This window comes from Onychomys torridus, chromosome 7 (assembly GCF_903995425.1).
Source record: "Onychomys torridus chromosome 7, mOncTor1.1, whole genome shotgun sequence".
In the NCBI taxonomy this organism is placed as follows: Eukaryota; Metazoa; Chordata; class Mammalia; order Rodentia; family Cricetidae; genus Onychomys; species Onychomys torridus.
Window position 1 is genome coordinate 58,591,928 of NC_050449.1, and position 13,966 is coordinate 58,605,893.

General features: G+C 51.3%; 1 protein-coding gene across 1 annotated transcript in view; it reads left to right on the forward strand.

The window, feature by feature from the left end:
* The first annotated feature begins 10,117 nt into the window (after positions 1-10,117).
* The window catches only part of Igdcc4 (immunoglobulin superfamily DCC subclass member 4), a 36,115-nt gene continuing 32,266 nt past the window's right edge, over positions 10,118-13,966 (forward strand). The window contains 1 exon segment of the mRNA XM_036192354.1: positions 10,118-10,266. Within this exon segment, the coding sequence (XP_036048247.1) occupies positions 10,203-10,266 (64 nt within the window). The 5' untranslated portion in view covers positions 10,118-10,202.

Here is a 13,966-nt window from a genome sequence, read left to right on the forward strand (position 1 = left end):
TGGTACAGAGACTTACATACAAGCAAAATACTCATACACATAAAAAAATATCTTAAATCTGGCATGGACTGGGGAGGCCCCACCCCAGCTGAAGAGACATTGGCAATTGATGGTTGCTGAGTAAGGGAGTCAGTTTTCTTTGGGGGTGTGGCCAACGGTAGATTGCCCATTCTCTGATGGATGACTCCAAACCCATCCTCATATAGTCAACAATGATTGGACGTGAAGTTGGGAAGGGGATGTGTTGAGAGGAGTTGAGAAGAGTAGTGGTGGGTATGATCAAAGTGCAGGGCTGGAGAGATGGCTCAGGGCTTGAGAGCACCGGCTGCTCTTCCAGAGGACCCGGGTTCAATTCCCAGCACCCTCATGGCAGCTCACAGCTGTCTCTAACTCCAGTTCCAGGGAGTCCAATGTCCTCTTCTGGACTCCAAGGACACCAGGCATACATATACACAAAACACATAGCATAAGTAAATAAATTTAAATTTTTTAAATGTATGCATGTATCCAACTCTCAAAGAATAAATTAAAATATTATGAAGAAAATAACAACTATGGCCATGGTGTGTGCTGTTTTAGAGTCAGCTGCTCCCATGCCTCCAGTTGTGGCCTTTTGTTCAGGACTGCTTTGGCTCTTCAGGGTCCTTTGTGTCTCTATGAATTTTAGTATTGTTTCAGAATGGCTTTTTTTTTTTTCTGGTTTTTCAAGACAGGGTTTCTCTGTAGCTTTGGAGCCTGTCCTGGAACTCACTCTGTAGACCAGGCTGGCCTCGAACTCACAGAGATCCTCCTGCCTCTGCCTCCCGAGTGCTAGGATTACAGGTGTGCGCCACCACCGCCCGGCAAGAATGGCTTTTTTTTGAGCTGAGGATCAAACCCAGGGCCTTACGCTTGCTAGGCAAGTACTCTACCACTTAGCTAAATCCCCAACCCGGGAATGGCTTTTTTTAAAGATGTATTTATTTTATTATTTTATGTGTATGAGCCTGCATATATATCTGTGCATCATGTAGTTAGGTTTTTTTTTTTTTTACTCTTTGCTTTTTAAGAGCCCTCTACCCAGCTCCCAAATAAATGCACAGAGACTTATTCTTTCTTATAAATGCCCCACCTTAGCTTGGCTTATTTCTAACCAGCTTTTCTTAACTGAAATTATCCCGTCTACCTTTGCCTCTGGGTTTTTACCTTTCTCTATTCTATATACCTTTCTTTACTTCCTACTCCGTAGCTGGCTGGGTGGCTGGGTGGCTGGGTGGCTGGAAGGCTGTGTGGCTGGGTGTCTGGGTGGCTGGATGGCTGGGTGGCTGGGTGGCTGGATGGCTGGGTGGCTGGGTGGCTGGATGGCTGAATGGCTGGGTGGCTGGGTGGCTGGGTGGCTGCCCCTGGCATCCTCTCTCCTTCTCTTTTCTCATTCCTCCTCTGCTCTCTTCTCTTCCTATCTATTCTCTCTCCCTGGCAGCCCCCCCTATTTCTCTCTCCTGCCTTGCTATTGGCCATTCAGCTCTTTACTAGACCAATAGGTGTTTTAAACAGGCAAAGTAACACAGCTTTACAGAGTTCAACAAATGCAACATAAAAGAATGCAGCACATCTTTGCATCATTAAACAAATATTCCACAGCATAAAAGAATGTAACATTTCATGAATATTCCACAACAGCATCGTTTGTACGCATTGTGCCCTTGGAGGTCAGAAGGCAGCACTGGATTCCCTGGGACCCGAGTTACAGATGACTGTGAATCACCATGTGGATGCTGGGAACTGAAGCCAGGTTCTCTGGAAGAGCAACAGGTCTCCGAACTGCTAAGCCATCTCATTCATCATCACACCTAATTTATTTTAACTATTCCTTTTTATTGATTGATTGATTGTTTCTTGAGCGTGTGTATCTGCACACATATGCCATGGCGTACATGTATGGTCAGAGGACAGCTTGCAGGAATAAGTTTTCTCCTTCTGCTATGTGCAGAATGGGATCAAATTCAGTCCTTTGGCTTGGGAAGAAGGCCCTTTACCCAACAAACCATATCACAGGCCCTTAATTGTTTGGTTTGTTTTGTTTGTTTTTCGAAACAAGGTTTCTCTGTGTAGTTTTGGTGCCTGTCCTGGATCCCTTTCTGTAGACCAGGCTAGCCTCAAACTCACAAAGATCCACCTGGCTCTGCCTCCCAAGTGCTGGGATTAAACGCATGTGCCACCACTGCCCGGCTGTTTTGTTTTTGTTTTAACCTACAAACATAATTTATGGATGTGTCTCAGTGATAGAGAGCTTGCCTGACGTACAAAGCCCAAATTCAATCCCCAGTGTTCAAAGGACCTTATGAGGAAGGAAGGTATATCTCAAAATCAAGGAAATGTAATATTTGCTTGAAATTCGAGTTCCTTCAGAGCTTGGGTTCCTGCTTAGGACAAAAAGCAGGCTTTGGATAGGTCTTGGAGATGAGTCTTTTTGCCCGAGGGAGAGCGGGAGCATGGGAAACAGAAGACAACTTGGAATCTGGCAGTGCTCGGCTCACGCCCAGCAGCTGTCTGAGATTCTGAGCGACCCCTCTTCTTGCCTTGCTGGGGCGTTCCAGACTTAACATGGCTTTTCCAGACTTATTCTCTGAGTGGCTGGGAGGCCAAACTGGAGTGCAGGAGGTGGTGCTTGGCGGTGATTTGTGAGGCTGAGGTTGGCTGTCTGCCATTGGTCTGACCCCACCCCTTCACAGCTGCCAGTGGGAGCCTTCTGCTATCCAGGACCTGGATGCAAGGCACAGCCACTGGGAGATGACAGGCGCTGGGTGGGGGAAAGACTGTGACTCAGCCTCTGGGATCTTGAGAGAGTGGCGGGTTCTGGGCCATGAGCAAGACAGAGTTCCAGAAGCTTCCATCTTGGTGACAGGACTCTGGTTGCCCCAGCTACTCCTCACCTTCCTGCCCCACAAGCTGATCTTCCAGTATGGCGCATTGCTCTGAATCCAGCGTCTCTGACTGTAAGGCCTTCGCTAGGGATGACACATTTTACCAAGCGAGCAGGTGATGCAGGTGAGACAGACTGCTGACGTGTGTACGTTGAGTCCGGTGCCATGGCGGAGCTGTGAAGGACAGAGGACAAACTCAGGAGTCAGTCACACTGTCTACCTCATTTGAGACAGAGTCTCTTATTGTTCACCAAAGCGCTTGCCAGGTTAGCTGGCTGGCCAGCGGCACGGATACTCGGCTTCCCTTCCTGCCGGCTCTGGCTCCGCTTCTCATGCTTTCGTGGCAAGCGCTCTATCCACTGAGTCATTGCCCCGTGTTCAACTGGATCTTCGCTGTGTGATAAGGATATTGGTTAGGCACAAACTCCTAGTTTTTTTGGGTTTTGTTTTTTGTTTTTTTTTCCAGAGAATAAAACTGAAGCCCAGAGAGGTTGTAGGCCCTTCCCAAGGTCACAATGCAAAACTGAAATGCTAATCCTGATCCCATCGACTGATGCTCATGGATCCAAGGATCTGGGCATTGTCAAAAGAATCAGATTTTCTTTTCCTCTCAAAGGGCTCTCAGTCTAGTAGTGGGGATGGATGTGTAAACAAAAAGTGCCAGTGTGGCCAGGCGGTGGTGTGTGCCTTTATCCCAGCACTCGGGAGGCAGAGGCAGGTGGATCTCTGAGTTTGAGGCCAGCCTGGTCTACAAAGTGAGTTCCAGGACAGCCAGGGCTATACAGAGAAATTCCTTGGAAGAAAAAAAAAATACCAGTGCAAAGAGAGGTAACCTGATGCTGGGTGAGCCCCTAAAAGGCAGAGCAGGAGTGAGCACTGAGGAATGTGAGCTTTGATCTTGAGAGCTGCCCTTCTGTCCCCCTGATCCAGCAGCACCTACTGTGCCACCTTAAGCAAATGAGTTAACTTCTCTGTGCCTTTGCTCCCTCTTTCCACAGTAGTGAGTGTCACTGGCCTTTAGAACATTCCTCACATACTTGGAAGCTTTCTGTGAGACCATTCAAAAAGAATAGAATGTTTTGTTTTATTGATTAGAGACTAAAACTGGGAGAGAACACTACAGATGCACGTAGATAGCTATCAGCATCCCACCCCAGGAAGCCATTCAAGTTCCTGTGGGATCAAAGTAGAAGTTTCTAAGAATATAGTGGATGGAGAAGAGGAGACCCGTGTATCGGTGAAGGCCCTGAGCTGTGTCAACTGCTGATGGCCATAAATTTGCTGGAAAAGAAAACAGGCACTAACATCAGGAGCCATAAAGGCTATGCTGAGGGGCCCAGTCAGTTGGCTGAAACCAAAGCAAAGGGGCTAATTTTAGAGCGATCCCCTCACTCCAGCATCTAAAATACACATGGGCTTTATCTACAAGGTCACCACACAGCCGGCTCCCCCAGGGCTCCAGAATTTCCAATCCCAGGTGAAATTCCACAGGAACAGCCGATGGCTGCAAGCTTCCTAGACTGTTAAAGAAAATGAATTGTAGTAACCAGAGAATTTTTTCAGTATTTAAAAGAATAAATAGATAAAATGGAGATGGATAGATAAAATGATGCATGGTGGCATCATTCATCAGTGATAAGCCAAAACCCAGAGAGAGGACAGAAGTCACCCAAGGCTGCAGAGGCCTGACAAGAACCACATTCTAGTTTATTATACTGGGCTTGGCTGTGCCAGATTGTCACTCTTGACACCCCTACCTCCCCCAGGCCTCCTAATCCCTACCTAGAGCAGTGACCCTTTCACAGGGGTTGCCTAAGACCATCGGAAAATGCAGATATGTACACTACAATTCATAACAGTAGCAAAATTACAGTTATGAAGTAGCAACAAAATAATTTTATGGTTGGGGGTCACCACACCATGAGGAACTGTATAAAGTGCATTAGGAAGGTTGAGTCTGTGGACGAATGCATTTGTATTTTCCCTCTTTACTTTTGGATGCTGTGGTCTGCATGTTCTAAACGCACACTCCGCCCCTGAGCTACACCCCCAATGCTAAGATTGGAATAGAGAAAAGTTAACGACCTTTTTGGTGGCTTTTGGAACTTACCCCTTTACACAGTGATGGTTTGTTTACACTTTCATGCCACAGCTAATTCTTCAATTGTTTTGGGAAGGTACAGGGCCTCCCTCCCGTCCAGCCCCAGCCTCTCTGTTGGCTTCCTTGCCTGCTCTGGATGCACTGCCCAGTTCACACTTCCTGGGTTCTACTTACCTAGATTTTTCTAGTAAACCCTCTCTGTTTCACCAAGTCTGGCATGGGTGTGCCAACTCCCGACTTCCAATCTAAACTGGTACCACAGGGTACTCACTAGCCCAGGCACTCCGCAGGGAAGGCAGGGAACCCTTTTTAGCTCTGTGCTCCTGACTATAGCTGTGGTACTTGTTCAGACAACAGTGGACCTGACACCCACCCCCTCTCTCTTTAAGATCGTGTGTGTGTGTGTGTGTGTGTGTGTGTGTGTGTGTGTGTGAGTGTGTGTGTGTGTGTGTGTGTGTGTGTGTGTGTTTGTGTGTGCATGCTTGTGCGCTTGGAGGCCAGAAGGGGGCGGTGAATCCCCTGGAGCTGGAAGTTACATGTGGTTATAAGCTGCTTGACTACTTGTGTGCTGGGAACCGAACTCAGGTCCTTTGAAACAGCAGCAAGTGTTCTTGAACCTCTGAAGTTCTAGGCCTGAACTGGCCCTGCGAGAATGCATCCTGTGCTCTGGGATCCCCAGAAGTGTGGTTGCTCCTCCTGTTAGATCCACCCTTCTTTTGCTGTCAAGACCCAGCCCAGGACAGACATTCACAGCAATCAACAACAGCTCTGAAGTCTTCTTCCATGGCTCCAAGTCCCCTGCCACAAGCACTTCATCCTTCCTCCGGCCCCCACTTCTCTGGCACCCCACACCTCTCAGTACCCTCTAATCCCTGAGTGGTGAACACCTTTCACCCAGCACTTTTCAAAGCTCTGGAACTTTGTCTACACACTGAGAGGTCAGCAGTGAACCTAGCAAGCAAAAAAGCCCTGTCCCTCTGAAGCTCGCATGGACAGCAGGGTGTGGGAGTTCAGACTTCGCAAACTGTAGAGCATATCACAGCTTTAAGTGTGAGGACAAGAACAAAGCAGGGGGCCGATGAGATGGGTCAGGGGTGAAGGCGATTGCCCCCAGGCCTGTCGACCTTGGGAGCTATGAGGTAGAAGGAAAAACCTGACTCCTGAAACTTCTCCTCCGACTGTCACAGGTGCTCTGTGGCATGCGCACACGCGAACACACACACACACACACACACACACACACACACACACACACACACTAATATAAAACAAAACAAAAGCAGGGAAGGAGAACAAGAAGAGGAGGGGAAGTTGTAAGACTTATCTTTGAGCTGGGTGGTGGTGCACACCTTAATCCCAGCACTCAGGAGGCAGAGTCAGGTGGATCTCTGTGAGTTCGAGACCAGCCTGATCTACAGAGCGAGATCCAGGACAGGCTCCAAAGCTGTACAGATCTTGTTGCCTCCACTTCTCAAGTGCTGGGATTACAGGTGTGTTTCAATATGCAGTACTGGGGACAGAACCCAGGTTTTCATGCATGCTAGGCAAGCTCTCCAATAATGGAGCACACCCCCACTTGTTTTAACTTCAGCACAGTGGTTGTGCCTTTAATCTACTGCTATGAGCCAGCAATTGCAGCTCCATAGTTACCAGCCTGCTTCCCTAGTAGCAGCCTGGCCATTTAGGCTGCAGTCTGGCGAGAATTCTGCTCCTGAATGTGCTGGCTCTGTCACTGCTGCTAAAAGGTAGCTTTAACTAAATCTCTATCATTCTATTTCTAAATAAGACTCAAGATTCAAAGGCTGGGGTGAAAACCTGCTAGCTCAGAAAGACTGGGTTTCAAGTAGCTGACCTTCTCTCCTTGCTGATGTCTCTGAAAGACCCATGCTTCCACTCTGCTAAACCAGAAAATGCTGCGCCACTCCAAATCCCTCCCTACTACTTCCTGTGTCTATCTCTCCTGGATGCCCTCTAATGTTCTATGATTACATTCTGTCAACACGTTGCTAATGCAGCCTCCTGACTCAAGGTTAATTTTATTTAATCAATGCAAATGCAAACTTGAGGTTCACAGGGGGATCCAATAACCTCCAACATTAGCTCCTGGAAGACTTCTTGACAATATGTAGTGTGGAAAAGTAGGCCTCAACTTGTGTTGGCTAGACAAAAGTTTGTCATCATCTTCCTCCTCCTCCTCCTCCTCCTCCTCCTCCTCCTCCTCCTCCTCCTTCTCCTCCTCCTCTTCTCAATGATGAGGACTGAATTTAGGGCCTTGTGTATGTGTTACATCCCCAGTCCTGGGCAAAGGTCTTGAGCTGTGTGTGGGGGATGGGGGACTTTAGTGTCACTGGGGAGGGGGTAAGCAAACAAAATAGTTTCAAAGGAGAGTCGGAGACAGGACTTTGTTCTTTCTCTCCGAGATGGAAGCCACTGGTGAGATCTGAGCAGAGCTGTGACATGATCTTGTCTTGACAGGAGCTTACTGGCTGCTGTATGGACCACAGCCCTGAAAGGGGAAAGAAAGGGCAACATTGAGGGTGTGAGGAGGTCACATCAACAATTCAGGGGAGAAGTGAGGAGGGTGAGCAAGTGAGATGGGAAATCAGGTGGAGAAGGATCAAAGGTGAATGTGAGATATGATTTAGACTTGCTGAGCTGCAAGGCCATGGAGGGAGCTCGGCAGGTGAAGGTGCCTGACGTGCAAGTCTGGCAACCTGAGGTCAATTCCTAGAACCCTTGTAAAAGATGAAGGGGACTTCCACAAAGCTGCCCTCTGACCTCCAGGCTGTCTGTGGCCATCATGCCACACAAATCACACACTCACACATAATTTGTCCGTAAATTTAAAAAATTGGACCTGAGCTGCAGGTAGGATGTTGGTGCTAGGAACTGAGACAGTGGAGCCGGGAAGATCATGTGAGCTACTGAGCAGATAGCTGGACATGCACATCTAGGGGGATGGTTCAGGCTGGAGGCGACCACTCAGCATCACTAGAGTGAAGATAAGAGCCTATCAGAGCCTTGAGGACCAAGAGATCACTCAGTTTCAAGGAAGGGGCATCCACCAAGTCAAATGCTAATGATGACTCTGGGAATAAAATGAGGCTGAACAGGAAGTGAAACAAGGCCAGCTTCCATTCCGTCTGTAAAGTACAGACATAGCAGTCGACTGAGCATTTGCTTAACATTTGGGAAGCCCTGGGTTTCCAGCACTCATCAATGGGGCATGGTGGTGCATACCTGTTATCCAGCATTCTAGAGGTGGAGGCAAGAGGGTCATAGGTTCAAGGTCATCTTTGACTACATGATGTGTTTGAGGGTACAGTCTTAACCTCCCCCTAAAAGTACAATCCAAAAGTACTCCCCAAAAGTATGGTCATAGTAAGGACTAACTGACAACATATGAGCCAGAGACTAAATAGAAGAGGAGGGGAAGTTGTGAGACTTATCTTTGAGCTAGGTGGTGGCACACACCTTTAATCCCAGCACTTGGGAGGCAGAGCTGGCAGATCTCTGTGTGTTCGAGGCTAGCCTGGTCTACAGAGCAAGATCCAGAACAGGCACCAAAACAACACAGAGAAACCCTGTCTCGAAAAACAAAACAAAACAAAAAGAAATGGAAGAATGTATTTTCCTTTTTTAAAAAATTTATTTTTATGTGTATGTGTGTATTTGCATGAATTTATATGTACCATGTGTAGCAGCCACACAGATCAGAAGAGGGCATCAGATCCATTGGAACTGGAGTTACAGATGGTTGTGAGCTGCCGAGTGAGTGCTGGGACCACAACCCAGGTCCTTTGTAAGCACAGTAAGCACTTTTACCACTGAGCTATCTTCTCTCCAGCCTCAAATGTGGTGAGAGTTTTGTTTGTTTGTTTTGTTTTTTCAAGACATGGTTTCTCTGTATAACAGTCCTGGCTGTCCTGGAACTCACTTTGTAGACCAAGCTGGCCTACAAAGAAATCCTCCTGCCTCTGCCTCCAGAGTGCTGGGATTAAAGGCATGAGCCACTACGACACATAGGTTTTTGGTTTGGTTTTGGTTTTTTTTAGGACTCGTTTTTATTATTTTAAGTTATAATGTAACTGTGTGCCTGCTTGTAGGTGCAGGTACCACAAAGGCCTCCGGGGAGCTAGAGTTACAGACTATTGGGAGCTGCCTGAGTGGGTGATGGAACCCAGACCTAGGTCCCCTGCAATTGCAATAAGCACGCTAACCAGTGAGCCATCTCTCCAGTCTCAAATGTGGCACTTTAAATAGCCATTTTGTGTGGGATACTCTCCCCAGCCTCAGCCTGGCAATTGATTTCCCAGCTTTAGACACTGAGGCAACTGACTTGATTAGGTCAGTTAGAGATGCGTGGTGAAGAGGCAGTCCTGAAAATAAGACCCACACAATCGGAATAAAAAGGTACAGCGGACCCAACATCACAGGCAGTCCCTGCACCTGCTGCTCTAAGCCACCTGTCCTTAGAAAGCCCCCCTCCCAAGTACCAGTATTCCCAGTATGCAGGTGTGTAAAATGGGAGCAAGCAAGTCTTCATGGCCCTCACAGAGGCGAACACAGGACAGACTGGGTTGGCAACTGAGGAGGAAGGAAGGAAGCCAAGAGAACCCCTCAGCTTGGGATGACAGAGGTAGAGGGTACAAGGGACTGTGGTGTCCTCAGTGGGTCTGTTGGTACAGCCTGTAGAGAAGCCAAGCAGGATTCAGGTCAAGACGTGAGGTGGAAAAACACAGAGCTCAATGAATTGGCCTCCACTGAGCCTGGAACAGAGATGGAGACCCCGAGGTAGGGTCATGACAAGGACAAGATCCAGAGGCTCAGGTGAAAAGATGAACAGAAAGAAGCCGGAGGTGATCAGGAGGGAGAGCGAAAGGTACCGCATGCAGAGTGGGGTGCAGGAGCAGCCCGGTGGTGCCCAGGCGCGGGGCGGGGGTGTTCCCCCTGTGGGGTAGGGTGACCACACTGGCGGGGCGCCCCCGCGTGGGCCGCTCGCCCAAGATGGCGATGGAGGGGCGGGCGAGCTGGCCGCGGCCCCGGCCCCCGCGCCGGCCCCCGCTCGGGCCCGGGCCCCGGAGGCCGCGCCCCCGCCCGCAGCGCCGCGCCTCCCGGAGCCACTGACGCCCGGCGCGCCCTCCCCCGGCGGCGGCCCAGGCGCCCGGACGCGGCGGCAGCGGCCCGAGCCCGGCCCTATGGCGCGGGCGGACACGGGCCGCGGGCTCCTGGCGCTGACCTTCTGCCTGCTGTCCGCGCGCGGTAAGGGCCCCCGGTGGCCGCAGTCGCGAGTGGGCGTCCCCGGCGCGCGCGCGCGCGATGTTTGCAGCCGGGGGGCGGGGGGACTGCGGGGACTTGTCCGCAGGGGGTGTGTGTCCTTGCTGTGTCCGTGCGTGTCCCCCTGCGCGTGGACCTTGTGCGTGTGAGGTGTGCAGGTTTGTGTGTCGGGGTGGGGGGTGTCCTCCGGGAGAATGTGTCCACAGCGCGTGCCTAAGGCGCCGGGTGGCATCGCCAGCGCGCGGGTGGCTGCGGCGCCGGCTGCCCGGCTCGCACGCGTCTCGCGGTCGCGAGTGTGCCTGAGAGGGCAGGCGGGGCGGGAGTGTGCTCTTACACCTCCATTTGTGTCGGGTGCGTGTGTAACTGGATGGGGCTGAGCTAATATTTGGCCTTGGCTTTTGGGGAGTGTCCTTGATCGTGGTGGGGGCGGCGGTGAGAAAAACCACACTCAACTTTGCCCAGTGGGTGTGGCCCCTGGGGCCCGCTGGGGCGGTAGGGGAATGTGGGGGTGTTGTGGACCCAAACCCGGGGTTCGGAGGGGGTTGGGGGAAGGGCAAGAAACCAGTTGCTTTAGTGAACGGACCCAACACTCGGTCTCTGGATGGGACGCGTGTCACTCCTGCCCCACCCCAAAGGGCGGACCGGGGAAGCGTGGACGAGGTCAGCAAGGCCCCCTCCAGCCCCCCCGGTCCTAGTGTGGGGTAGGGTCAGGGGTAAGGGTCACAATTGTACACACCGGAGATAGGGCCGTGGAGTGGGTAACGAAGTGTCCGAGTGTGTGTGCCAGAGCTGCTGCTGACACCCCCGGCCCCTTGGACCCTCAGTGGGGTGTGCGTTTGCGGGGTGGCCCCAGGGAGGTTAGGTGGGAGGGCCGCGAGGGGGATGGGCTGCCCGCTTTGTTCGATTACTTCTTGCCTTCCCCGCCGAGGGGGGAGTTGAGGATGTGTCCGGGGCGAGTCGGGGAGGGACTTGGCAGTGGGGGTGGGGAGGGGGATTTTTCTCCAGCTGCTGCGGCTTTCCAGAGAGACTGGGCCAGGCCACGTGGGAGGGAGGCAGGGAGGGCGGCGGGGGCTGGGGGGGGGGGGGGAAGGAGCCTCCGCCGGGCCAACCCCAGGCCCATCTCCAGGAAAACAGCGGGTGGGAGAGTGCTGGAAACCGCTCGGACCCTAGCTCGCCCGGCAAGACACGCCCCTTTCCCTCCGAGACTGTGGACCCCGCTGCAAGCCGGTGGCCGCTCGGTGCGTGGGGCTGGGCCGCAGAAGCTGGGGGCCCGGGAGTTGTCAGGTGAATGCGGCGCGAGGAAATGTCAGAGAGGTGTCTGTCTTCGTGGAGCCCCGAGGATTAAGGAATAGTTGCGCCTCCCCTCCTCCTCCTGTTCTTCCCAAAGCTCCCGGAACGCGGGATCCCGGCTGGCAACCGCACTCCAGCTTTTTTAAATACTTCTGAGGCCTCGGGCCGGGGCACCGGAGAGAGTCGGGATACTGGCCTCTCCCTCCTCCCCAGTGCCCAGACAGAGAGGAGCGTGCATTGGGATTCTTCCAGGCTGCCACCTGAATGGCTACAGCGACGACTGTTCTTGCCCTGGCTTAACCTCCTTTGAGTGTGTGAACCTCCGCAGTCTGCAGACACCCCTATGGAGTGGAGGTCATCCATTCTTTCACAGTATTTGTTGAGCACTCTTTATAGCACACTCTTTAACGTGTGCCTGATGCCCAGAAGGTTGTAAAGAAGATCCTAGCCCCGGGCCGTCAGTCTTAGCGTCGGGGTCGGAGGTCAGGACTGGAAAGGGCCATAACTGGGAAGACCAGGAAAGGTTCTGAAGAGAATGATGGAGAGAGGAAGAGCCAGCCCTGCAGAGGGAGGAGTCTTCCAGATGAAGCAGGGGGTGCCAATACTGGGAGGCGACTTAGTTCACATCATTGCATCAAGCTAAATCTGGCTGGCCGTTAGAATACCGGGTGGGAGCTGGGCAGGTGGGGGAGGGGTGGGTCACTAGTGTATAAAGAGAGGAGGCTAAGGAGTGAGTTAGTCCCACCAAGGATTCTGAGCCGTGACCCTCCTGCCCCGCTGTGGGCAGGTTTTCAGACTAGCTTTGCATCAGCTCACTGCAGCCAGGGTGGAGAATGGATGGTGCAGGGCTAGGCAAAGAAGCGCTCCTGGGGAGGAGGTGGTGATACAGGAGACAGAGCGGTGGCCGTGGAATAGTGGCTAGCATGGCCTGAGTGGCAGAATTCTAGAGATACTAAGGAAATGGAATCAGATGGGTGTGAGCATAGATCAGAGGGTTTTCCTTTGTTTTCAGTTCTATTATATGTGTATGGTGTTTTGCCTGCAAATATGTCTGTGCACCACGTGAGTGCCCAGTGCCCATGGAAGCCAGGTGATGGTGTCAGATCCCTTGGAATTGGAGCTACAGATTGTTGTGAGTCACCGTGTGGGTGCTGGGAACTGAACCCAGGTCCCCTAGAAGAGTAGCCAGTGCTTTTAACCACTGAGCCATCACTCCAGTCCCTATAGATATGGTCTATTAGTAGTGAAGGAGGAGAAGGTCAGACTTATTAGTCTTCCCAGCGAAGTCAGCATGGACCAGAATAAAGGGCTGAGGCTGGGTTAGGACAATGCATCATCTGCCTAGTCTATGAGTTCATAGGAATGAGACTTCCATCTGAGGGCAGTGGCAGGAAGCTGAGCTCTTTTATCATATGAAGGAGTGGGGCTCCCCCTTCCACTCAAATTAGAGTTTGGGGCTTGGGAAACCCAGAGAGCTCTGAGAACATCACAGCCTGTCCCTCACCTGGAAAGGCCCTTCCTTGCCATTCCTTTCTCAACATTGAGACTCAGGCCCATCCTAGAGGCCGACGCTAGAAACTCGCTAGAAACTTTTGGTTTGCTTGGGGACAGGGTTGTAGCCCTGGCTATCCTGGAACTAGCTCTGTAGGCCAGGTTAGCCTGGAACTCACAGAGATCCACCTGCCTCTGCTTCTTGAGTGCTGGGGTTTAAGAAGTGAAGCGTCTTTTAATAATGACTTTTGCAGGTAATTTACCTAGACCTTCAGGTGAACATGTGAGTATTTTCATGGCCTCGTTAATCACATATTTATATGTGATTATTTTCCTGACTGTATCTCCTTCAAGCTAGGAAATGTCATGATCAGAGCATCCTGTAATGTCAGCACTGAAAGAAACACAGGAAGCTAGGCACTGTGGTGCCTATCTGTAACCCCAGTGCTTGAGAGACCAAGGCAGGAGGATTGCTGTGAGTTCAGTGCGAGCCTAGGCTACATAGTGACTCAGCTTACTCACGTCAAAAGAGAAAATAATAGAAAGGATTTATTGTGAGTCCACTTTACAGATTGGAAACCTGAGTGATTTCCTGAAGTTATTCAATTAGGAACTGATCTGGGGCCAGACCAGTCTTCTGCTCTTCTTTGTAAGGCCCAGTCACTTTTTCCCCGGGGTTTGGCGCGCACACATAACAAGCTAACCCGCTCTGCACTCCTGCACTCCTTCCATAGAGAATCTAGCCGCTTTAGACCTGAGTCTTCTCTCTGGTTGGTCCAAGGATATGGACTCCTTTCACCCACCTCCTGTTCACTCCAAAGTCTTTGAGGTATAGTAACCAGACTTGGAATTCCAGATGCAGAACACATGTGGCTGCCAGATAAGCCTGGGCCTCCAAGGTGGG